General features: G+C 41.7%; 1 protein-coding gene across 1 annotated transcript in view; it reads left to right on the forward strand.

Annotated features, from left to right (window-relative positions):
* Positions 1-733: 733 nt before the first annotated feature.
* The window catches only part of LOC148136418 (putative G protein-coupled receptor 139), a 29,837-nt gene continuing 2,590 nt past the window's right edge, over positions 734-27,980 (forward strand). Inside the window, exon 1 of the mRNA XM_087983232.1 lies at positions 734-941. Within this exon, the coding sequence (XP_087839358.1) occupies positions 803-941 (139 nt within the window). The 5' untranslated portion in view covers positions 734-802. The remainder of the gene's footprint in view (positions 942-27,980) is intronic.

Below are 27,980 nucleotides of genomic sequence, written 5' to 3' on the forward strand. Positions count from 1 at the left end.
CCTTCTCAACTACAGAAATGCAAACAATACAAGTTACTCTGGATGTCCTCTCAGTAACACCGCGTACAGCTACAGTGACACTTCTCTATGTTATAAATAATTCCCTTTGCAAAATTTGCCAGCGTTCCAGCTTTCCACCACTTCAAGGTTTAATAAGCGAAAGTGGGCTGAATGACATCCACTGTAACAGGCACATGGGGACAGAGTTTCTTCCATTTGTTCCTGAGCAGCTTTCGCAATGTTCTGGATAATAGCTTATGTTTATAAGATAAACAAGGCACTGACAATTAGGATCAGCATTAGTCAAAGTCAATGGATAACACACATTGTTAACCTGGCTTATGTTTTCTAGAAATAGCCCCAGTCATTTTACGCAACTGACCAGTTATTTTTATCCCTGTCTCCTTTTTTGAACTGCGTGAACCCTGCAGTGTTCTGGCACTACTCCCACAAACAAGGAAACAAAGTACCAAAAAGATTGGAAGATTTATGGTTAATCCTTCAGCAACCCCTATACATTCTATCCAGACTGAGTAAATGTTCCCTTTTATTGTGATCGGTAAAGTGATTTCAGGAAGGAGTTAACTGAACGTGTTTGGTGACTGTGATTCATGTCAGTCTCCATGGATTCTAAGTATCCCAGTGGAGGGTTACCACCTTTAATTATAAATGCGCTCCGATCAATGTATTATTCTATAGTGTGAACAGGGGCATCACCGACGGCACTGACAGGGATCGGCAGCTCCAGAGAGAGGGGGAGGAGAGAGAAAATCTGAGAACGTTAGACTGCCATGTTCCAACAATGCACAGGAGCTTATCCTGGGATGTTTGGTATATTTCTACGTATTATGATCTGTTGCCAATATCAGGGCGGATCCGATATGCACTTTACCTTATTCAATATTTTTATTATCCTATCCTGGCTATCGTTGGTGTCCCTGGTAAGTCTAACTGTCAATTTATTATTTCTATAAACCATGTATAAATGTGTTACTGTTCTCCTCATTTACTCTATACTCGCTGCTTTCATCATGTTTCCTGCTGAGACTCCGAATTCAGATATTCACTCTTCAAACCATTACTAACGGCAACAGGGAAATTCTTTATACACTCTCCGGCAGCATCCTTTGTGGGTCTGTATGTTCACCTTGTTCTGTTTCAGCTGCGAACCACACTTCATTGTGTTATTTAAATAGTGCGATCATGGAGGTCACTGTCTTCTGTTTACAAACTGCATTTACTTCCTCTTGCTCCATCTCATCTCCGGCCAATATCTGAGTCTGAAACAGACGAGTCACAGCTGTGGGTGATGCCGTTGGCCATGACCTGATTCCAGACACTATACCCTGACCATTCCTAATTTTCACCACTAACACCACCATAATATCCTTTCCTGGCTGCTTGAATCTTGAACTAGAAATGCAGTTTTAATAACGTCAAAAATCTGCTGCTGAGCTTCAAATCTACTGAAGCAAATCTGAGTTGAAACGCCACGACTCGTATCTGAATTCAGAAAAAAAAATCCATCCATTTGTCATTCCTGCACACACTGATCTGTATAGCTATTGGATCTGGAAATGCCTTCATTTTATTATTTTCTCAAAGATGATCACATCTGTCGATGACATGTCCCTCAGGCTGTCTCTGTCGATTACCCGAATGCCTGACAGTTGTTCAAAGTTAAACTGATTTCCTCCAAGTGTGTTCTCCCTCACACAATGAATTTACCACATAACGCCTCCTGACGACTCTCTCTTTATTCCTCTTGCGATCTCTCTGTCTCACACACACACACACATTTACTATCACTCAAAACACCGGCTGTGAATTTCCCAATGCCAAGCAGTTATGTCGTGCAAGTATATTGCAAATATACTGGCGAAGATTGCAATGCTGAGTCTGTTAGGCAGTTTCATAATTTAATGCAGGTAAGCATTTCAGCTTATCTGGCAATACCTTTAACCAATGTTCTATTTCTTGGGATCTGGACCTTCCACCGTGACACTTTTCCAGTTATTACCACACATTTCTTTTTACCTCTGCCTTTCCACAACATGTTCTCTGGAAATTGTCTGTCTGTTTCAATCTTTAACGCAAATCTTTCTGTCAACCTGCATATTTCCTAGACTTTGGATTTTGCCTCCATAGTGTATCTTTTGATGGCATTGTGAAGCTCAGAAACAATGAAATGTGATGTGTCGGGATGTTTCTTACTTATGTCCCCCATGTGTTGCTTTATGTTGCACATAAGCTTTCAGCAGCTTTGACTGACGTTTTTGAAACTTGGTCTGTGCCTGTCTGTGTTTGTCCCTCTCAGCTGTTCGTCCCGTCAATAACACGAGGAAGCTCCTCGAATATTATTATAAAGGACGAGGCATCTAACTTGGAGTTGAGCGGCTTCTGACTAACTACTGTTATTGAAAAGCGAATGAAGGTGCTAGGGATGGTTTGCTGGTGGTTGGGCTTTGAGCTATGAGGATGTAGTGAACCAAGTCTGGATGCAGCTTGAGGACTCTCGTTAAAGGATCTACAAAAGCAAAATGAATAATAAAGGGACCAGTGGCTGCAGAGCTGGGAAGCTCTGAAACTACGGAGTAAATGTATGTAGGGAAAGGGATCTGCAGTATCAACCTCGGGTTTTCCAAGATACAGCTTTCCAAATTAACCTTATCCGAGGAGCAGAGCGTGAGGGGAACTTGATTGAACAAGCTGATGGTCACAGAACGATGTCACCTCTTTCAATACGACCTGCAGCTTCACGTCAGATGGAAGACAATGCTGCCAGTGGCTGTTAGTGTCACAGTTTCATTCACCTTTTATGATCAGGACTTTTCGGGCAGAAGTGGATTATATATCCATCAGTTCCCAGTATGTCGTCACCAATGTCACCATTCGGTGATGGAGTACATACGGTGTACTCGGTGAATACAATGCTTTCTCCCTCAGCAAGGAGCTGCCAGGTGTATCCTTGGTTTTTTCCAGTGTAGCGAGATTCCCGATGGCATACATGGCTCTGCCGGATCCCCATTTCAATATGGAGAGATAGAGGAAGTGAAGGAATTCTCACTCCATTAGTATTGCATTAGACCATGCAACATGTTATTGCATTGCGTTTCTCACAGAGTCGTAAAGTTGTACAACACTAAAACAGAGCCTTCATTCCAAAGCATCAATGCCGGCATGATATGCTAAATTAATCCAGCCCGTTTGGCTAGCATTTTACCTTCCTGTTCATGTACCCATACAGATACCTTTTGAGTGTTGTTATTGTACCAGACTCTTCTACAACCTCTGGTAATTCACTTGATAACGTGCACTATCCTCTGCATGACAAGTGTCACCGCTTAGGTGCTTTTCCTGTCTTTCCCCTTTCACATTAACTCTATACCCTCTAGTTCTGGCTTCACCTACCCTGAGTAAAATACCTTGGCTATTCATTCACTATATGTATGCCCCTCATAATTTTATAAACCCATATCAGGTCACGACTCAGCCTCTAAATGTCCAGAGCACGTAGCCCAAGCCTATTCAAACGCGCATTTTTGCTCTAATGCAGCAAGCCTGGAAAACCCCTTGCATATCTTTTGTTTTAACTTTCAAGTATCACAACGTCTTTCCATTAGCAGCGAGACCAGAATGGAATCCATTATTGCAAAAGTGGTGAAACCAATGTTATATTCATGACCTCCCAACTACTACACTGAATGCCTTGAACAATAAAGGCAAGTGTACCAGACGCCTTCTTCAGAACCATGTCTGCCTGTGACCCCACTTTGAAGGAACTATGAGACAGCACTCCAAGGTCTGTGTTTTTGGCAACACTGCAGAGGACCTTTCCATTCAGTATATAATGTAGTTGGTGAGCATGCCCAGCTTCTGGGTTATGCTACAGACGGTTCGTGAGCATGCTGAGTAATATCATCAGTGTCACTTCTGTGAAGCAGCCCGGTTCTGATCTGTTTGGTTTCAATGTAGGTCCGGCCTGTTGGGGTGAGTGTCACTTCTGGGTCTTCTCTGCAAGAATTTGGAGACTGGTTCGACATCTACGTATTTGCTGATGAACTTTTTAAATTAAAAGCCAGACTTACAAACAATCTTTTGCGTGTCTCTCGTTGGCCTATCATAGAATGGTTACTTGTTACAGTGGAATTGACGGCGGTCTTGGGCTGACTGTATGGAAACGTGGGAGAGTGGACCATGTCGTTTGGTTGCTTGTTAGTGTCTGTGAAGTCGGATAGCTAGTTTTCCTCCGGTTTTTGCAATGTAATGCTTGCTGCAGGGATTTGGTATACCTGAAGAAGGGCTTATGCCCGAAACGTCGATTCTCATGTTCCCTGGATGCTGCCTGACCTGCTGCGCTTTTCCAGCAACACATTTTCAGCTCTGATCTCCAGCATCTGCAGACCTCACTTTCTTCCCATTTGGTATACCATGTTGATCCTGCATGTTGTAATTATGGGGTCCTTAATCCTGTGAAGTAGTTAGCATTTTGTTTGGTGTGCTCCTACCAGTGCTCGCAACAATATCCAGTGCTCGCAACAACATTGGAATTAATTCTGCTATGTTCTGCACATAGAGATAGGTGGCCAGTGTGTTTGTAAGCACAGTGTCTCCTTGGCATTGTCTGTTAGACAGGCACCGGAGAATGAGGCTGATGGTGTATCCATTGTTAGCAAGAGTTTGTATAAGTCTTTGTTCCTCTTTTTGCAATCAGTGTGTCACGGCTCTTTTGAATCATGTCCTGGCACAGCTCCCTTTGTGGACTATTGTATTTAAATTGGGTCAAGTGGGTGAGTTTCCTCTATACTTTGGTTGCAAATCTCACGTTGGTCATCCGTTGCAACATGACAGCTTGGAATGTTTTTCTCTTCTTCCTCGTCGATCTGAGTGCACTGTTAATGAGGTGGTGTGTTTTCTCTACTCTTATCCGTTTGATGATGATAAATGTGTCATCCACGCATCCATAGTTTTGGTTGGATCGAGCATGGGCTGTGTTTTCAAGTCTCTGCGTGACTGCTTGTGCCAGTGGCCCTGGGATAGGAGAGTCCATTAGTGTGCCATTGGCTTTTTGGTATTTCTGGCCTTTCAAGACAAAGTGGCTAGTAAGGCAGAAAGTCCAGTAGCTGGAGCATATTGTCTGTGCTGATGGTGTTGTAGAAGCCATTGTCACTGAATTCTCTAATAGTCTACTGATCGTTTCCTTGGCTAGTTATATGTCAATGGAGTTGAATAAGACCGTGATATAGAATGAAACCATGACTTCATCCCGGCAATTTTCGTGTTCATGAAGCTGTCAATGAATTCCTGGCCCGAGTGAATGGCAATGTCTGATCCACTGAGAATGTGTTTCAGTCTTCCTTGCAGTTCTCTAGCCATTTGTACGTTGGTTTACGTGGTATCCGGAGTGTGAGTCTTAGTGTATAAATCCTGCCAGAATTGAGTTTCCAAAATGCAGCGCCTCATATTTATCTGAATTAACCTCCAGCTGCCACTTCTCAGTTCATCAGCCCATCTGATCAAGGTCCCGATGTATCTGAGGTAACATTCTTCACTGTCCACCACATCATCAATTTTTGTGTCAGCTGCAAACCTATAAGCTTTATTTCCTATATTCACATCAAATCTTTTGTGTACATGACAAAAAGCAGCGAACATAGCACTGGTCGTTGTGAGACGCCACTTGTTACAGACCTTAATTTGAAAAGCAACCACTGACTTCCAGCCAATTTCGCACCGACATGGCTGGTTGTCCAATTGTTCTATGTAACCTGATCTTGCTAACATGTCAAGGATGCAGAACCTTTGCTTTGCTGAAGTCCATAAGCTTCCAATTTCTGGAGCTGTTATCGCACACGAACCTCAGTGGTCCGTGCGGAAGATAAAAAAAATACTGGTAACATAATTTATAGCATGGACAGAGGACATTCAGCCGACTGGTTAATGCTTGCTGTCTGCAAATTTTACTTTCCCCAAAACAGTGCGGGAAATTATCCAATGGTTATGGTCCATGTTAGGACCAAAGTTGTTGATGAGCTGGAGACCTAGACTCTGGAAGCATAATGTAGGCACGTAGGAAATCAATTTATAAAATTTAACTTCAAAGACAGCAATCTTGGGGTTTCTCTCAGTGCCACGTATTCGTGAGACAAGGTATCGGAGAATCAAACAGCTGAATGCTTGCTTCAATTGAATAGGGGCAGGGATTTAGATTCTTGAGTAGTGGGACTGATCCTGCAGAAAATCAGATCTGTACAAGATTGACAATTTGCACTACATCGGCAATAGCACCGATATCCTTGCAGGTGACTTTTTCTAGGTAGGGATTGAAAGCAGCGTGGGTGAGAGAGGGGATGTGGAGCTGGGAGTCAGGAGTGAGGTGAAAAAAACAGATGGAAATGAAAGATAGGATATTAGAAAGCAACAGGCAGCGAAACAAGATGGAATCAATGAAATTGTGAGTGAAGATTTCAGAACAGGAGATTTCGATATGGAATCAGTCTGGGTGCATTTTAGAAGCAAGAAGGGGTAGAAAATATTCATAGGGTTCTTCATAGGTTTCCAAACAGTAATGATAAGTTAGAAGATGACAGGAGATTTGAAATGCATACAATAAGTATACTGCAGTAATCACCATTTCAATCTATTTGTCAACTGGAAAACCACATCCATAATAACACCATGACAATAAATTGCTAGACTGTGTACAAGATGGATGTTTCGATCAAGATACTGAGAGGCCAACTTGGGAGCAGGCCACCTTAGATTTCCTTCTGTATAATGATGGGTGGTGATTGATAGTCTTGTCGTGAGAAGTGGTTGGGTGTAAAGTGACCGTAATATAACAGAATTGTTCATATGGACAGAAGGTTGACATGTTTCAATCCTAGGCGAAAGTGAGGACTGCAGATGCTGGAGATTAGAGTCAACATTAGAGTGGTGCTAGAAATGCACAGCATGTCAGGAAGCATCCGAGGAAAATCGACGTTTTGGGCCCAAAACGTCGATTTTCCTGCTCCTCGCATGCTGCCTGAACTGACATATATAATGTGCATTTCCACTACCACTGTAATCGTGATTCAATCCAAGCAAAAATGCTAACTCTCAAGAAATGAAACTGCAAATATATGAGGCTTGAGTTGCTTGTGATAATCTAGAAAATGTAATTAAAAGGTACCACAGTATCTAACGAATGAGTGAATGCATTTCAGCAGCTTTGCATTTCTTTTGGATGAAAGAGCGCTAACACAAACGTCACCCAACCATGGCTAACAACAACAACAAAAAAATGAGGATGAGATGAGCTGCAAGCAGGACATATATAATATGTTTCGAGAAAGTAGTATTATAATGGGGATGTCAAACCACTCTGATAATATGGAAGTTATACTGGCAGTTGTAGTTAACTTAGTTTTACAATGTATGTCCGGGATCATGTTACAGTGCTCCAGTAACAGATAATGGTCATGCATTCTGATAGGTTAGTTAAATCACTGGGAGATGAGCTAATGCTGGAGATGACGGTGTTGTAACGTAAGAGGTTAAGTGTGAAGGAGGGAACCGGTGTGACAGACAACTAGATTAGTTTAGAAAGATAAAGCAAGCCAGCATGATTGGCTATGCTAATGTTATCCGACAAGTGTGGGACCAACGAATCGTATAAACTGCAGATGAACAAAGAGACTGTGGGAAATCAGGGAAGATATTATGCTGGTTCTCTCAGTTTTGATTTTGCAAGATTAAAGTTTAAGTTTGTGAAGGAATTTTTGCATCTCCTCGTAATTCTTTATCGAACATTGACTGATTCTTCCACAACTCTAATTAATCGAACACACCCAGAGAAGATTGCCTCACCTTATCATCTGTGAAATGAAAGAAAATCCCTGATTTCCAATGTATAAATAAAAAGTAAACATTTACTTGTTTAACCCAAACAGTGAACACTAAGAAAACTATTAACAAAATGAACACTCCTTCTCCTACTTAACCATTATCCCTTAGGTGACTACAGTTCAGTTAAGATGCTGTCCCAATAACACAATTAACAATAAAAGTAAATTAGCACTTAATCTCATAAAGTCCACACAGATGGTCTTCTCTTCTTCCTGCAGTGTTCGTTCCTCTTCTTCCTGATAATTATTCCCTGCATATGGGTCTCCTTCTTAACTTGTACTGCAAGTATTTCTAGCCATCAAATTCGTTGGTCCCTTTTAAGTAGATGGTGCTGATTAGATGTTTCTTCAATAACTTTTCATGTTAGTTTTATTTAAGGCAGCAGTTATTAGCTGCCTTAATTAGCTCTGAGCAATTATCAAAATACCCGAATTCATAAACTCAGTTATCCCTGGCCATCTCTTCAGTTCAACGTTGTCCATAAAATCGCAATTAAATTCAATTTGGTATCTGGGGCATATTTTAAATTAATCGATTCAATTCAAATTCGGTTACCTTAACTTTAAAAACAACCGACTTTATGTTAATAACTCTATTGACAAATGTTACATACTTTCAATTCACAGTGTTATATGTGACTCTGTTAGCTCCTCACAGACACGTGTGTTTTCAAAAATCTCTCAGTTCCGAAGAGCATAAAGGGACCATACACGTTTTTGTCTTCATAACAACAGCAATCCTGAAGCTTAGAAGCAGCGTAGAATTCGCAAAGGAGTTTCGAGTAGTTGATTAATCTGGTGGAAATAAAGCGTGAGAAGAAAATTTGCAAGGATATTAAAAAGCTTGACTGCAGGGTCTTCGAGTAGTGAGTGTTATGAAGATGTGCGTGCACAGTATCTTGAAGAAACTTAAAAGCTCGCGGAACTACCTGACAGCACCACGTATTCTGAACAAGATACAATGTCACCTTTTGGGGCGACCCAGAGACATTCAGTCGGTCCAAGGTTCACATTTTACTGCAAGGCTGTTAAACAGAAGAGATAGTTTAGGTAAACAGCACTTTAAATGCATTGCATGTTATCCTGAATCCCAGGATGCTTTAGAAAGTTGACATCAGACCTTGAAGTCCAATTTGAGAGCATATTCAAAGTTTGTGAGAAGATTTGTAGAAGAGAGCATATTGTTAGGATTACCCAAATTATTGGGATAAAGGTATCTCATTCGTATTGTTTGCCATTAGAGATACCCCAAACTAATCTACTCAGTTCATACCATTTGAGGTAATATTCGGGCATGAAGAAAGAGGTCCTTTGAAATTAATTGAAGAAAAGTTGACAACACCAAAGTCGGAGATCTCTAATTTTAGATTATATATTGGAGGTAAGGGAGAGATTAAACAGAGTAGGTGATTTATCTAAACAGCACCTAAACAGGGCACAGTGCAGAATGAAGCTGGTGGCAGATAAAAGCTGTGAGACTCGGACGTTTTCCAGAAGGGACGTCGTGTTAGTACTGTTACCAGTGATAAGAGATCCCTTCAAAGCCATGTTTAGCGGTCCCTATTAAACTGAGAAAAAGTTGAGTCAGGTGAACTAACTAGTAAAAATGCCAGATAGAAAACAAAGGTATCCGGTATGTCATGTAAACATGTTGAAACCACATTACACTAGAAAGAAAGAGCTAGAGAAACAAGCATTAGCTACTGCTCCGCAGAGTGAGAAATCAAACCCAGATGATGTGGATTTTGATATGCCTCAAAATAGATTTTAAAAGGAAGACGTCCTTGAGGAGTGGGATAGGTTAGTAAGCCATCTGTCTTAGGAGCAGAGAACACAGTTGGAAGATTTGTTACTGCAGTATGAGCACATATGGAGAGGACTAATGCTATTGTACATGAAGCAGACTAAGTGAAAACTGTTCTGATAAAGAAAAACTCCATCGGCTTAATCCTTTCAAAACCAGACAGATACAAAAGGAGGTAGAGGCCATGCTTGACGAGGGCACCAATGAACCAAGCAAGAGTGAGTAGAGTTCATCGATTGTCTCAGTTCCCAAACACGATGGGACTCAACGATTTTGTGTGGAGTATCGGAAGGTCAACGCCTTTACAAAATTGGACTCATATCCAATTCCGAGATTGGAGGACTGTATCGAGAAAATCGCAGAAGCCAGTTAAAGATCCAAGTTGGACTTAATGCGTGTTTACTGGCAGGTATCTGTATCGGAGTTGGCAACAGAAGTTTTGTGTTTGTAACCACCAATGGCATATATCAGTTTGGCATGAAAAATTGACCTGGCACATTCCAACGACTCACAGAGTTGTGGTTGGGTTAACACACTGTGCAGTCTATTTAGACGATTGTAGTGATCTTTCGTATGTCCTGGAAAGATCACATGGTACAGTTGGCAGACCTCTTTAAATTACTATGAGAAGCAAAACTAGTGATAAACTTAAATAAAATCAAAATCGCAAAAACAGTGGTGATGTCCTTGCGACCTAACTCGGTCATAGGAGATTGAAGCCACAGAATGGGTTAGTGGGCGGCACGGTGGCATGGCAGTTAGCACTGCTGTCTCACAGCGCTAGAGACCCGGGTTCAATTCCCGACTCAGGCGAGTGACTGTGTGGAGTTTGCACATTCTCCCCGTATCTGTGTAGGTCTCCTCCGGGTGCTCTGGTTTCCTCCCACAGTCCAAAAATCTGCAGGTCAGGTGAATTGGCCATGATAAATTGCTCGTAGTGTTAGATTCAGGGGTAAGTGTTGGGGAATGGGTCTGTGTGGGTGGGCTTCGGTGGGTCGGTGTGGACTTGTTGGGCTGAAGGGTCTGTTTCCACACGGTCAGTAATCTAAAAAAAATGTAAAGACGAAGGTCTTTGAGGAACTTTCACGACCAACCTTGAAGAAAGAGTTGCTTCTATTCTTAGGACCCTGTGGATTCTATCAGAGGTTTGTTCCAAATTTCAGCAGTTTAAACACTTTGCTAAAGAAAAACACCAAGTTTCAGTGGACAGTTCACTTTAAACACTTTGCTAAAGAAAAACACCAAGTTTCAGTGGACAGAACAATGCCAGGGTGCATTCAGACATTTGAAATTCATATTATCCACCACACCAGTACTAGCTACAACAAATTCTTCAAAACTTTTTAACGTTGCCAACGATGCTAGTGACAAATGAGTTGGAGCCGTACTCCTACAGGAAGATGAAGATGGGATTGAGCTGCCAGTTGGTTACTTTTCGAAGAAGATCAACATCCACCAGATGAAATCCTCCATGATCAAAATGAACTATCGAGTTTGGTACTGGCCAGACAACACTTTAATGTGTATGTCATGAGCAATGTGTTGGAGACGGTTGTGTGCACGGATCACAATTTGCTTACATTTTTATAATGCTTTGAAGCCAGGAATATGCAACTATTTCGTTGGTGTCTTACGTTACAGGCTTTTACTTTAAAAATTGTACATGTTGCGGGTCATAAGAATGCAATCGCTGATGTGTTATTGTGGATTTAACTGATACCATTTAACTGATAGAAGATAAGATTTGTATTTATTTAATGTTTATATATATATTTGCACAGATATATGGGATGACGTTAAGGTGAACATAGATTAAAATTATTGGTATGTTAGGGTAATGTGTTTAAAGAATAGAGGATTTGAGGCCATTTTTTCATTATGATGGTTCATTTTTTCTTAATTTGAGAGGTGCTATGAAGAAGTCAGTGTACTGTACCTTTAAGAAAGTTAAAAGTTAGCAGAACTACATGATAGTACCAAGAGTCCTGAACATGATAAAATGTGACCTTGATCCAGCAGCTGGTGTAGCCAGTTGCCTGGAGACAAAAGAAAAATCGAGTTAGTTCAATCAGTTTAAATTATACCACCCAAAAATACCAAACTCCAACTGAGTATATTGACAATGTTAAATGCCAATGTCACAATCAAATGCTTTGAGGGTATAAGACCTTGAAAAATGGAACATTTGGGGGACAACTGCCAACTCACCAGCATGTAAAAACAGCCCTAAAAATAGCTCTGATAAAGGTCCCTTTATTGATCACGGACCTGTGAAACTGAAGTCTCTCAGAAGAATAAAATCTACAGAGGAAGATACCAAAAGAAGGTTCGATAGCTCGCTAATTTTCAAAAATAAATTTTAGCAAATCCTAATTGGGGGTTTGATTGGACTAATATTATCGAAGGTAAAATAAACGGCAAGTTACAGGAACGAATTGTAAGTTGTCGTTACTTAATTACTCTCTGTTATAATTTAAGAAACAAAATTGCTAATTTTTTCTTTAACTAGTTCTTGGTCTCCCTAATTTTCACAGATTTCCGCAAGGGATATATCTTTTCCGTGTTGCTGAAATAAATTAGCAGGGGTTGGAAGGGTGTGGTTACTCCGTGTCGTAACATATGTGAAAAATATATGAACATAGATTCATAGAGATGTACAGCACTGATACACACCCTTTGGTCCAACCCGTCCATGCAGACCAGATATCCCAACCTAATCTAGTCCCAACTGCCAGTACCCGGCCCATATCCCTCCAAACCCTTCCTATTCATATATCCATCCAAATGCCTCTTAAATGTTGCAAATGTACCAGCCTCCACCACTTTCTCTGGCAGCTCATTCCATATATGTACCACCCTCTGCGTGTAAAAAAGTTGCCCCTTAGGTTTCTTTTATATCTTTCCCTTCTCACCCTAAACCTATGCCCTCTAGTTCTGGACTCCCCGACAACAGGGAAAAGACATTGTCTATTTACCTTATCCATGGCCTTCATAATTATGTAAACCTCTATAAGGTCATCCCTTAGCCTCCCACACTATAGGGAAATAAGCCCCAGCCGGTACAGCCTCTCCTTATAGCTCAAATCCTCCAATCCTGGCAACATCCTTGTAAATCTTTTCTGAACCCTTTCAAGTTTCACAACATCTTTCCGATAGGAAGGAGACCAGAATTGCACGCTATATTCCAACAATGGCATAACCAATGTCCTGTACAGCCGCAACAAGACCTCCCAACTCCTGTACTCAATACTCTGACCAATAAAGGAAAGCATACCAAACGACGTCTTTACTATCTGAGCTACCTGCGACTCCACTTTCAAGGAGCTATGAACCTGAACTCCAAGGTCTCTTTGTTCAGCAACACTCCCGAGGACCTTACCATTAAGTATACGTCCTGCTAAGATTTGCTTTCCCAAAATGCAGCACCTCGCATTTATCTGAATTAAACTCCACCTGCCACTTCTTAGCCCATTGGCCCATCTGGTCCAGATCCCGTTGTAATTTGATTAGATTACATTAGATTAGATTACATTACAGTGTGGAAACAGGCCCTTCGGCCCAACAAGTCCACACTGACCCGCCGAAGCGCAACCCACCCATACCCCTACATTTACCCCTATACCTAACACTATTTAGCATGGCCAATTCACCTGACCTATCTGAGGTCTGAGGTAATCTGAGGTAACTTTCTTCGCTGTCCACCACACCTCCAATTTTGGTGTCACCTGCAAACTTACTAAACCGTACCTCTTATGCTCGCATCCAAATCATTTATATAAATGACAAAAAGTGGAGAACCCAGCACCGATTCTTGTGGCACTCCACGGGTCACAGGCCTCCATTCTGAAAACCAATCCTCCACTACCATCATCTGTCTTCTACCTTTGAGCCACTTCTGTATCCAAATGGCTAGTTCTCCCTGCATTCCGTGAGATCTAACCTTGCTAATCAGTCTCCCATGGGGAACCTTGTCCAACGCCTTACTGAAGTCCATATAGATCATATCTACCGCTCTGCCCTCCTCAATCCTCTTCGTTACTTCTTAAAAAAAACTCAATCAAGTCTGTGAGACATGGTTTCCCACACACAAATCATGTTGACTACCCCTAATCAGTCCTTGCCTTTCTAAATAAATGTACATCCTGTCCCTCAGGATTCCCTCCAACAACTTGTCCACCACCGACGTCACGCTCACCGGTCTATAGTTCCCTGGCTTGTCCTTACCACCCTTCTTAAACAGTGGCACCACGGTATCCAACCTCCAGTCTTCTGGCGCCTCACCTGTGACTATTGATGGTACAAATATCTCAGCAAGAGGCCCAGCAATCACTTCTCTAGCTTCCCACAGAGCTCTAGGGTACACCTGATCAGGTCCTGGGGATTTATCCACCTTTATGCATGTCAAGACATCCAGCACTTCCACCTCTGTAATATGGACATTTTTCAAGGTGTCACCATCTATTTCCCTACATTCTATATCTTTCATATCCTTTTCCACAGTAAAACTGATGAAAAATACACGTTTAGTGTCTCCCCCATTTTCTGCATCTCCACACAAAAGCTGCCTTGCTGATCTTTGAGTGGCCTTATTCTCTCCCTAGTTACCCTTTGTCCTTAATATAATTTGTAAAAACCCTTTGGATTCTCCCTAATTCTATTTGGAAAAGCTAACTCATGTCGCCTTTTTGCCCTCCTGATTTCCCTCTTGAGTATACTCCTACTGCCTTTATACTCTTCTAATGATTCACTCGATCTATCCTGTTTATACCTGACATATGCTTCCTTCTTTTTCCTCACTAAACCCTATACCTACAAGCCTTTCCTTTCACCCTAATAGGAATATATTTTATCTAGATTCTCGTTATCTCATTTCCGAAGGCTTCCCATTTTCCAGCTGTCCCTTTAGCTAAGAACATCTGCCCCCAATCAGCTTTTGAAAGTTCTTGCCTAATCCTGTCAAAATTGGCCTTTCTCTCATTTAGAACTTCAACTCTTAGATCTGGGCTATCCTTTTCCATCACTATTTTAAATCTAATAGAATTAGTTAAAACAAACTCTCCAAGATTCTTAATGCTTCCAGAAGAATTGGCGCAAATTGATAATACAAAACAAGGAAGTATCAGAGCTCTTCATCGAATATATTAGTTCTGCCTTCGCAAAAGAAGACACAGATAATTTCCCCGACATACGAAGACAGCAAGTGTAAGTCGAAGGAAGAATTGAAGGAGATTATGTTTTATTTTACTAATGTTTGTTTGGAGCTAAACATAACTGATGAAACCTGAAATAACTTGTGACAAAAGGGAAAAAAGATCAAACAATTTTGTTGTATTGGTGAATACCCACAATCCTAGCAGCAGCCACAGCCTCTTCATACAGAAGCAGCCAGCCATTCCCATTATCTTCTGGTCCTCATGCAGAAAGAAAGCGTGGCTTCTCGGATTGATACACAAGTCAAATTACCCTCCCCGTCACCACTCCCCACCGCCAACCAACCGGATCAAAATGTCCCGTGTGTACTGAGAGCAATGAGGCCACTGGGACCATCAGGGAGCAACACATCTGACGCCTAAATGAGTAAGAGTGAATCCTCCGGGACATTAAACCCTGTAATAACTCTCCATTTTAGTATATTACTGCCTTTTATTCTGCCGGTAAAAAAAGGTTATATATCACATTACTTCCCACCCCTCAAACTATTATCCATTGATTTTACCTGACTATATCCATTTGCAGACTCTCTGCATTCTCTTGATAATTTCAGTTTCTGGTTATCTTCGTGTCATAATCAAACTCAGTCACAATGCCAATCCACTCCTCCAAATCAATGATATATATTACAAATAGTGAGGACCCAGTACAGCACACCACGTTACTCCGCTATCAATCTGATCAAGACTGACTTCTCCCGAGAGCCTGCTTCCTGTTTAATAACCAATCCTCCACCATCCCTGTGTAGCACATTTGAAGCGCTGAATAAGAGTGAGAAGCATCAGTCGAGGAGGAGTGACAAATCAGCTCTTCAAACCTGCTCTTCCATTTCTCATCTTGATCGCCGATGACATCTCGGCCTCAGTCCACTTTCCTTCCCCGTTCTCCATAGCCCATCGTTTACTCAATTTCCAAGTATCGACTGCGCACACGGGTAGTAAATTTTAGAAATTAGTACTCTTTGAGTGAAGTACGTTTTGTCACTCCTGTTTTAAGTCTGCTCTGCCTCATCCTAAAAGTATGACCTCTTACCCCACATGAGGAAATATCCACCCCACATCTACACTGTCAGTCAGCTTTAGCACCTGACAAACTTCAATGAAATAACCTCTCATTCTTCTTAAATCCATAGATTGAACTGCTTAATCTCCCTTCATAAGACAAACTCCTTATCGTTGGAATCAAATGAATGATTTCCGACTGTCTGCAATGCAACTACATCCGTCTTATAGCTAGGGTACCAATACAGTACACATTAGTCCAGTTGCAACCTCACTTCTGCCTCTCATAGCTACAGCATGTTATTGACTAAGGCAGACCAGTTAAAAACACTCTTAAACAGGCAACTCAGACAATAACTTTGCAATTTGTTGCGATAAGTGTACAGTGAAAATTACCCACAGTAAGTTAGCTAATTTGACTACTAGATATAAAAACAGTCAGAAATGTATTCACAAAATTGCACAATGAAACACAAAGAACAGATTCAAGAAGTCCTCAGTCTATCCAAACTAGACTTAATTATGCTGTTCTGAATATACACAAAAGTCCCATTAAGCAAATTCCCTTTAAAAACCAGTATAATTGGAACTCGTGCTTGTAGGTGGAAGTTGAAGAGCAGAAAGAGAGGCCTCTCAAAATTCTTTTCATCTCTTTATCAAACCAGACTGATCCCAGCCTGGTTGATTACCCTCCAGTAAAACTAAATCAAGGACAGAATATTTTGAGCCAAGGAGCAGCTTTTAGAAAGGAAAAGGGACGAGCTTTATGACAAGCAATACATCTTTACTTTTGTACTCTCTTCTTTTAAAACTAAATGCCGAAATTGCACTTGCAAAACTTATTACCTGGAATCTGCATGCAGATTTTCTGCAACATGTACAGCAACGCCCAGATTCTTCTGTGTCGAAGTGCTCTGAAGTTTCTCTCCATTTAGGTAAGATATAGTATGTCTTTTCCTCTGATCAGAATGGATAACCTCACACTTATCCACACTAAATACCATCATTCAAAAGTTGGTCCATTCACCAAACCTATCCATATCCATTTGTAAGTCTCTTACATCTTCATTGCAATCTACTTTGTCACCAATTTTCGTGCCATGTGAAAATTTGGTATGGTATCTTCTGTCCCTTCATTCAGGTAATAATGCAGATTAAAATGGATGGGGCTTAAGGATTGTACTAATGGTACTTCAATAGTTGCCATTCAGAAAACGTACTATCCACTCTCTGTCGCTGCATTTTATAGTTTTGTCAAACCCCCATCCGAAGCTTATAATTTACTCCGAGCCTCTTGCGCTCTTATTTTACGGATTAAACATTTGTAAGCCCTTTATTCTATGCCTTCTGGAAGGCCAGTAATATTACATCAGCAGGATCCCCATTATCCACCATACTTTTCGTACTTTTGGGTAATTTGGCCCAGTTGGGAAGTTGATTCGCAGACGTCCACTTTCTGGGTGACCTCGTCAATGCTTTGAAGCTTCATGTGAAGCGCTGCTCGACTGTGTCTTCTGGAATTTATTTGGCTCTGTTCCTGCTGCTTCCATTTGCCAGTTTTAGTTGTCCATTGTAATGAAAAATATATTGGGTATAGGTCGATGTGTTTGTTGATGGAGTCCGTAGATGATGCCATGTTTCTAGAAATTCTCTGGCTGTCCTCTGTTTAGCTTGTCCTTTGACCGTTATGTGGTCCCAGTCGAATTTGTGTGCATGGTCACTCGGGACAGCTGGTCGTGGAATTTAGTGGCTGATTGGTGTTCATGAATGCACGTTGTCTGCCAATTGTCTGCCTCTTTGTCCTATATAATGGTTGGCACAGTCCTTGCAGAGAATCATGTAAATTATGTTAGTGTTGCACATGATGGGTACTTTGTTCTGGTGAGTTATTGACTAAGCGTTGCTGTCATGAATCTGAGTGGTTGGAAAAGTTCGGCTGTCAGTTCCGAGATGGCAAGCACCACAAAGTCGTCTGGGATAACACGATGATCATCGGACAAGCTAAGAAAATGACAACCAGAGAATTTATAGAAGCATGGCAATCATCCTCGGACTCCATCAACAAACACATAGACTGACACCCAATGTACCAGCCCCTACAACCAGCACCCGGCAGCAGCAGGAACGGTAACAAGTCTATTGCAAAAGACACCGTACAGCAGCGCCTCAAGGGAGGCGCCAAAGCACTGAAGATGTCTGTTATACAGGGGACACAACGTCTACAAATTAACTTCCCAGCTCGGAGAACATACTGCTACTGCACCGGGTAAACCCAAACCCCCCTCCCCCTCCCCCTCCCCCGCCATCCCAGCCCGCTAAGTTAAACCTCCAACACGATAATGACTTAACCCACGCTGTAATCTGTTAAAATTCGAGAGGCAAAGAGCTGTTCCCAAAATTCGCTATTTAAAGTCCAAAAGTTCAAAGAACTTTATTCTTTAAGTCTAAGATAAAATAAAGAACACTGGTCCAATAAATCCCCTGATTTAGATTTACCAAAAAATTCAAATTTCAAAACCAACCACTGTCGAATCTTCTCTTTGTATTTTCCTCTGTCTTCTTTTCTTCTTCTTAGAGATTTCTGTTTCACAGGTCATTGGCAGGTAAAGGCATCTTGAAGAGAGCTATTCTCGGGGCAGTCTGCATATGTTGGTGGCTTGGCAGATCTTCCCCAACTGTACTTTTTTTTAATGTTTATACCCAAAGAACCGGATCGTTTCATTAGTCTTAATATTGTCAAAAAGCAAATTCAATATTAATTGGAGTTCTGTATCTTGGGGCATGATTTAAACTGATTGGCCAAATTTGATTTTTTTTTATCTCATAGCAACCCAGGTACCGCTAGCTGCTGGATGAAATGCTACATTGTAAATTCTCCAGCACTCTGTGTGCTTGCGAAGTCATTCAACTTTCTTAAAGGTACACCTTTATAATAATACCCACAACTATGACAATTGGCACCCAAGCTCCAAATTTTCATGGACAACTTGATTCACCTTGTTTGTCAAGTTAAATAACTTTGGTAAATAATTCAAACACGATTTATCCTTCATAAAACCTTGCTCAACACTGTTGGATTGTGGTTTAACTTTGCAAATGTCCTGCTATTAATTCATTGACAACAGATTCTAACAATTTGCTTTCATCACAATAGTTTGCTCAGAAAGATTTATTCCCTCATGAACAGGGTTAATCTAAGTTCTCCCCTTTCTATGACATCTACGTCTCCTTTCAATTCCTGTATAGTGCACATAAAACATTAAAAAGACCTGCTCCAATTGCTGTGTAAATCGCATTAGTGACTAAGTAAACTCATTCTGTTCGTGGTTGACAAACTTGATGGGCTGAACGTCGTCCTGATGATGCCACAATGGGATCTCGATGGGCTGAATGTCATCCTGATGATGCCACAATGGGATCTCGATGGGCTGAATGTCGTTCTGATTATGCCACAATGGGATCTCGATGGGCTGAATGTCGTCCTGATGATGCCACAATGGGATCTCGATGGGCTGAATGTCGTCCTGATGATGCCACAATGGGATCTCGATGGGCTGAATGTCGTCCTGATGATGCCACAATGGGATCTCGATGGGCTGAATGTCATCCTGATGATGCCACAATGGGATCTCGATGGGCTGAATTTATTGCTCGTGTTCTTGAATAAGAAGGTCAAGATCTGCTTGTCCTCCTTCTTTTGTTGTTGAACAGTTTGAGTGGCTGAACGGCCTCTTTATAATTCCTCGAAAATAACTTTCAAATGGTGAACCGTATCCTCCTGCGTCCCTGAAATGGGATTGAGGGAGAGATTAGTCCTCTTCAATTTGCATGCAAGAGACACGTTGCTGAATTACCTGCTGCTTCACCGTAAAAGTGTCAAATTGATTCTTCTCCGATTCTAGTTCCCGTACATCAGGCATGAATGGTCTCCTCTTATTCCAGTGTAGCGATCTCTATCGCTTTTCCAGTTTGGGTGTTACAGAGTTTTGGAGGCTGAATCGGCCCATCCTGCTGTTGTGTAACAGGATACAGTTGCGGCATGGCTTACTCGGGGTGCAGTGATATAGGCTCGAAAGGCTATTTGACTTCCTATAACTATATATCAGGCTCCAGGAGCTAAGTCACATCGCCCTGTCTGGTGTGACAGGATTTAAAGCCTGAATATACAGGCTCGAGAAGTGGATCAGACTCCTCCACTTTCATTGTATTTGGCTTCTGTTGTTGGCACCTGTCGGTTTTCACCGTAAAAATAAGATCATCTTTCATTATTATAAACTCCAATGAGTATTCAATCAAAATGATCATCCCTTCCTGGAAGTTAACTGATCCATTGCAGGAATCAGTTGAGTGAACTGAGCTGCATCCAATTTAACCATATGCTTTCTTCAGCGAAGAGACTAAATTTGTACACACTACCCCGGATGTGAAGGCTAATGCTGGGAAAATTAGATTTCATGAGCGTATATGAGATGGTTTGCTTCAACAATATGTTCAGCACTGATATGGAAATCAGGCTATTTTGGAATTGCTGTTGTGTGATCAGAATACATAATTTAAAACCTCGCTAAAAAGGAGTTTTTGAGAACAGTGATCATAATATATCGGATTTGAATGCAATACGGTTTTTTGTAATTTTTAAAAAAATTACGGTTATAAATCTCGGTTATGCAAGCCTTGAAATTATGAGGGGCAAGTTGGATTGAGTGCGTTGGAAACCTACATGAAATAGTTTTGATGGAAAACAGGCAATGCCTTGTATTTATAGTAACACTGTAAGGTATTAATACAGATATACCCCTCCAAGGTTCAAACATGAAAAGGGAAAAGTGACTCGGTGATGATTCACAAAACAAGTTAAAGATTGTGCTCGATCAAAACAAGTGCCTTAGAAAAATGCCAGATATTGTGGTAAGCGATGGATACTTAGACCCAGCTAAGGGAAACGAAGAAAATGATAAGGAAATCGAAACGAGAACTTGAAAGCAAACTGATAAGACAAATCAAGACTGCTGAACAAATTTAATCGATATTTGAAAGGAAAATAATAGAAAAGTCAAATATCCAACAGTGAATGTGGGGACAGGGTAATTTATTGTTGAGACCAGAGAAATGTCAGGCAAATTAAACAGCTATTTTATGTTCGTCGTCAGGATTGTTTGAGCAGAAAAGTCAGACGGGGCAGGATTGAAGGATGGAGCAGCTTAATTCTGTTCCAATTTATTATGTTTTAAAGTTCTGTTATTGGAAAGTAACTGGTTATTTTCCTGGATGTTGTGTTGTGCAAAGTGGCATTCAGGGAGAGCAGAAGATTTGGATGAGCCACCCTTCGGAGAGGTATGAGGGGTGTAGTCACAGTGAATCTGGGTCTGGAACATGACCCACATCTGGAGCAGAAGTTGCAGAGAGGGGAAGTCTGGAAACAGGGATTGGGGTGGGGAGAGTGTTACTTCCCAACCCAGCCTGGATTTTGCAAGTATATTTTCCTAAACTATACCTAACCATTGAAGTGCTGTCGATCTCAAAGGGCTGAATGGGACATCAGAGCAGAGGATTGAGGGGCACGAATGGTCCATTCAAACCTTTGACACTACCTAAGAGTAAATAAGATCATGGCTCCTCTCATTCTGGTCCCAGCAGCACATTTCCGTCAATAACCCATTATGCCTGATACACTTACGTATCAAACATCAAACAAAGTCCGCCTTGCCGAAAGGGGAGATGATGGCTAAGTGGAATTATCACTGGACGGTTAACCCAGAAATCCAGATAATGTTCTGAAAACTCGGGTGTGAATCTCGCCGTGGCAGATGGTGGAATTTGAAGCCAACAAATATCTTAAATTAAAGAGCTTCACGATGACTGTGAATCCATTGTTGATTGTCAAGTAAAACTCATCTGGTTCATTAATGCTCTTTCAGGGAGAAAACTTCCCTCCTTATACGATCTGGCCTCTATTTGACCCCGACCCACAACAATGTGGTTGACTCTTAACTGCATTATGGGCAATTAGAGATGGGCAATATGTGCTGCATGTATAGCGATTCTCTTATTCAGTGAATGAATAAAGGACACAAAATATAATTTAAAGATCCAGGAATCACAAACTTCTGGGAAAGGAATTTCACACTTTGTGAATTTCTCCTCATCCTTATTCTGACCGAGATTGGATGGTTCACGGTTTAATTTTTTTTTTTTGCCCCACTCCTCCACTGGTCACAACGTGCTTTAAATGCAACCAGGTCGTTAATATGGCCAATGTGTTTGGTCTCAGACTGGGTCAGGTTCAGTGATAGGAACAAGTCAGGCAAATTTCTTTCGGAGTCCGGAGTAACTGGTTTATTCCTGAATTAATGTCCCAATTCAAAGGGGTAAAGCCTAATAACAACAACTTTGGACTAGACAGACACACATCGACTATCTATCTGATCCACTTTTCTCACGATCTTGTATTATGCAATACGATCGCTTATTAATCCAGGTGTCACCTATTAAAACTACGTAATATGAGTCCTTCGTCCCATGAATAAGTGGAACATCTCTGAAGGGCGTCCAATGCAGTTACATTCTTTCTCAGGTAAGCAGATGAATACATCTTCAAAACAGTCCTCTGGGGGTGTTCTCAGTCAGACTGAGTACAGCTGTAACATCCCATCCATCCTACGAAGTTGATTGAAAGTACAGAAAGCGGGCACATTTCATGTCTTTTGTTTTCACATAAAATCATTTCCTATTTATTGTAAACATGAGGTTTATTTTCTTTTCTGAGGGTGTTGTGAGTGTTTGGAACTCTCGTCCCCCGAGACCATGGAGACTGAAACATTGAATACGTTTGAGGCACAGATGCATGAAAAATAAGGAAGTCAAGGATTATTGGGCAGAGGGAAGGTGTGTGCAGTGTGGGGAAAACATCTTTGAATACCCAGAAATACAATGGAAAACGAAATGATAATGTAGAACAATACTAACGGTGGTAGAAAAAAAGTCACTACCATCTCAGAGGACCACGAGGAAGAGACCACTTTTGCTACTTAAACCTAAGGGTCACCACATCTCGGAAGAGGGATGCGGTTGAGAAAGGGAGACCTTAGTGGTAACTTCTGTCAGTTGAGCGATTGGCTTCCCTCTGCACCAAAACGAGCCAGCCAGCCAACTAAGTGGGAAACTATGAAACTGCAATCGACAGAAATAGTCAAAGACAAAATAGAGTAAAATCTTTGATAACAATGAAGAAGGTGCAAGTCAGATAACTTTCAAGATAATGGCTGAGGATGAGATAAGTTTCAAGATGCTGAATTTCACCGAATGTAGTAACGCAAGGCAAGTGAAATATTCAAAATAACTAATTGTGATCGGATGTTGATAACCATTAGTTTTATATTTTTGAATCACCTATATAAAATGCCCATACAATTACGCAAGAGCATAAATTTGATGTAACATATTGTTTGCAGACTCTGTCCTCATGGGAAATGTCTCCTGATCACATACTTGAGGAAAACCAATCTCAAAAGTATCTGAGGATTGTCTGGTCAGTGACAGGTACACAAGTGATTTAATGACTGAAAGTTCCTGTAACGTGGAGCTCAGGACATAAGCAAATCTGCACCGACTTTATTGAAAGTTGGAGAAGGTTTGACAGATTCACTGGCCTCGTGACGAAGTTTATTCGTATTTTATTTATGACAAAATACAACTTGGCTCATTCCCCTTACGTTACAGACAAAACAAAACTGTACATGCTGGAATCCAAAGTAGACTGGCATGAGCTGAAAATGTGTTGCTGGAAAAGCGCAGCAGGTCAGGCAGCATCCAAGGAGCAGGAGAATCGACGTTTCGGGCATAAGCCCTTCTTCAGGAATGGCATGAGGTCAACTTTAAAAGGCCGTAGTGCACCTCAACAAGGCCAGTCCATGCACAGCTTCCCTGTACAATTCCAAATATTGAGCACGCACGTGGCATTTTGGGGAAATTGCTGTCCTACCGGTTTGCAGGTATGGATGGAATTCCTCCTAGGTGGCGAGGTGCACAAGCAGAACATCCTCTTGCCCAGGAACAGTAGTTGAGGTTGTGTCACCAGACAATGCCAGCCAGCTCTGAAGTTGCCACCCAGGTTAGAGCTTTGTCACCCATCAGGAGGAATGCTCAGAGGAGACCATTGCCCTTCTCCACTCAGTTACCGCACCGGGGAGACCCAGTGAGATTCTCACTATTCCTGCTGAGAAGAACAAAAAAAGTGGCAGCGAGATATCCTCGGTGTGGGGATGGACCTAATGATAGAGCTTGACAAATCTGTTATTAATCTCACCATAGCCAACATCGATCAGATTACACACAAAAAAAAGTTTGACTGGAGCTTCGAAACAGCAAGGAAAAGTCAATGTTAGCGGGAGTGGTATAGCGAAGTCAGAACTACAGGACAATTTTTTTGCCTGTAAAAACAAGAAATTAGGTGAGGGAGTGCAGATTTTGCCAGTGAAATTCAGCGGGTCTGGCGGCATCTTCAACAAGAAAACACAGGAACACTTCAAATCTGATACTTATTCAGAAGAAGATCTTTTGTTTCAGATCTGCAGTATCTCCAACCCATTGTTTTACATTAGACAGGCAAGTATTTGCGTACTGCAATATTAGTTGAGTGATTTGTACAGGAGGGAAAGGGATGAGGGCAGAACTGCAGGCGATGGGTCAGTCACAGCTTAAAGACCTGTTTGATACAGTTTGCGGGTGGGTGCGGGAGACTGTAGAAATCTTGGGTGAGGGAAAAGGAGATCATGTCGGAGTTACCCACTGGAATTCGCGATCATCTGAATATATGTGATGGAAATAGAGAAACTGGAAGAATGCAGTCACTCTCAACAGTTCGTGTGTTCAGCCACACAGGGAAGTCCAAACTGAAGGCTTGAAAAGAACCAAAATAAAATTGCAGCTATAGACTGTCGTCTCGTTTAAAGCTGGTTTTGAAGATATACTCAGGAGAAGATCAATGGAGGTACAGGAAGAAGGCAGGAGAATGATGCTTAAAAAACATCTCAGCCATGATCGAATGGCGAAATAACCTTGCTGAATTCATCTCTAGCATCTTAAGTCATTTAAAGTGACAATATTAGTGAGTTTTGACAAGATTTGTAGCTCAGGTTGAGATTTTGGATGTAGGTTTTCTCACTGAGCTGCAAGGTTCTTTTCCAGACGTTTCGTTACCCGACTAGGTAACATCTTCAGTGGGCCTTAAGCGAAGCAAGGCTGCAAATTCCTGCTTTCTATTTATATGTTTAGGTTTCTTTTGGATTGGTGATGTCATTTCCTGTGGTAATGTTATTTCCTGCAGTGAAGTCACTTCCTGTTCCTTCTCTCAGGGGTGATAGATGGGGTCTAACTCGATGTGTTTGTTGATAGAGTTCCGGTTTGAATGCCATGCTTCTAGGAATTCTCGTGTGTGTCTTTGTTTGGCTTGTCCTAGGATGCATGTGTTGTCCCAGTTGAAGTGGTGTCCTTCATCATCTGTATGTGAGGATACCAGTGAGAGAGGGTCATGTCTTTTTGTGGCTAATTGGGGTTCATGTATCCTGGTAGCTATTTTTCGGCCTGTTTGCCAAACGTAGTGTCTGCTACAATCCTCGCACTGTATTTTTTGGATGGCAGTAGTTTTGCTCGTTGTCTGTACAGGATCTTTCAAGCTCATCAGCTGCTGTTTTAGTGTATTGGTGGGTTTGTGGACAACCATGATGCCCAGGGATCTGAGTAATCTGGCAGTCATCTCCGAGATGTCTTTGATGTAGGGGAGAGTGGCTAGGGTTTTTGGATGTGTTTTGTCTGCTAGTTTGGTTTTGTTGCTGAGAAATCGGGGTGGACTGTCTTCATTGGGTACCCATTCTTTTTGAATACATGGTATAGGTGATTTTTCTCTGCTCTGCATCGTTCTTTGTGCAGCAGTGTGTGTTGGCTCGTTGAAATAATGGTCTGATGCAGTTCTGATGACAGATATTTATGCAAATCGTTCACTAAGCTGAGCCAAACTTTATTCTCATTTGAGAGGAAGACCTTACTGAGAAGATTAACCTCTTGTGGTTCACAAAGGTGATCAAGGAAAACTTCCAATCACAAACTGAAGCTAACAAAGTGATGAGACAACGAGGGAATGCATACGTGTTTTGCAGGAGGCATCTTCAATATTTTAAAGAGACAATCTAATTTAAAGAGTGTTATGTGCATTTCGATCTCACTTGCCAGACGATGATGGAAGCAGAAATATTTAGATACCTTTGAGGGACAGAAAAATAAATTCATGAATAACAGTGAAGTCAATGTTTATCCAGGAGTCAGTGGGAATGCGCAGCACAGGACGCAATCAGATTAACCATAATCAGACTTTACAGTTGAGGAGGATTGAAGGGCCGAATGGTCAATTGATACAACTCAATCGTTATGTTCCTGTGATTGCAACAAAAAGTCTCCGCTTAGAGTCACAGAGTCATAGAGATGTACAGCACGGAAACAGACCCTTCGGTCCAACCCGTCCATGCCGACCAGACATCCCAGCCCAATCTAGTACAACCTGCCAGAAACCAGCCCACATCCCTCCAAACCCTTCCTATTCATATACCCATCCAAATGCCTCTTAAATGTTGCAATTGTACCAGCCTCCACCACTTCCTCTGGCAGCTCATTCCATACACGTACCACCCTCTGCATGAAAAAGTTGCCCCTTAGGTCCATTTTATATCTTTCCCCTCTAACCTTAAGCCTATGCCCTCTAGTTCTGGACTCACTGACCCCAGGGAAAAGACTTTGCCTATTTATCCTATCCATGCCCCTCATAATTTTGTAAACCTCTATAAGGTCACCCCTCAGCCTCCGACGCTCCAGGGAAAACAGCTATAGCCTGTTCAGCCTCTCCCTGTAGCTCAGATCCTCCAATCCTGGCAACATCCTTGTAAATCTTTTCTAAACCTTTTCAAGTTTCACAACATCTTTCTGATAGGAAGGAGACCAGAATTGCACACAATATTCCAACAGTGGCCTAACCAATGTCCTGTACAGCCGCAACATGACCTCCCAACCCCTGTACTCTGTACTCAATATTGTGACCAATAAAGGAAAGCATACCAAACGCCTTCTTCACTATCCTATCTACCTGCGATTCCACTTTCAAGGAGCTATGAACCTGCACTCCAAGGTCTCTTTGTTCAGCAACACTCCCGAGGATCTTACCATTGAGTGTATAAGTCCTGCTAAGATTTGCTTTCCCAAAATGCAGCACCTCGCATTTATCTGAATTAAACTCCATCTGCCATTCTCAGCCCATTGGCCCATCTGGTCCAGATCCTGTTGTAATCTGCGGTAACCCTCTTCGATGTCCATTACACCTTCAATTTTGTTGTCATCTGCAAACTTACTAACAGTACCTCTTATGCTCGCATCCAAATCATTTATGTAAATGACAAAAAGTAGAGGGCCCAGCACTGAACCTTGTGGCACTCCACTGGTCACAGGCCTCCAGTCTGAAAAACAATCATCCACCACCACCCTCTGTCTTCTACCTTTGAGCCAGTTCTGTATCCAAATGGCTAGTTCTCCCTGTATTCCATGAGATCTAACCTTGCTAATCAGTCTCCCATGGGGAACCTGGTCGAACGCCTTACCGAAGTCCATAGAGATCACATCTACTGCTCTGCCCTCATCAATCTGATTTGTTATTTCTTCAAAAAACTCAATCAAGTTTGTGAGACATGATTTCCCACGCACAAAGCCATGTTGACTATCCCGAATCAATCCTTGCCTTTACAAATACATGTACATTCTGTCCCTCAGGCTTCTTGAGTCGAAAGTGTGGTGCCAGAAAAGCACAGCCAGTTAGCCAACATCCGAGGAGCAGGAGAATCGACGTTTCGAGCATAAACTGTCTATCAGGATGACTAGCTTATGCTGAAACATCGATTCTGCAACTTCTTGAATGCTGTCTGCCCGGCTGGGCTTTGCCAGGACCACACTCTGGACACTGATCTCCTATATCTGCAATTTTCACGTTTTGCCTCTTTGTTCTTCATGTGGCATTTTCCTGATCCTGGGTGATGATTA

This window comes from Chiloscyllium plagiosum, unplaced genomic scaffold (genome assembly GCF_037043375.1).
Source record: "Chiloscyllium plagiosum isolate Xiang-an unplaced genomic scaffold, Cpla_swu_hap1 HiC_scaffold_45, whole genome shotgun sequence".
Lineage (NCBI taxonomy): Eukaryota > Metazoa > Chordata > Chondrichthyes > Orectolobiformes > Hemiscylliidae > Chiloscyllium > Chiloscyllium plagiosum.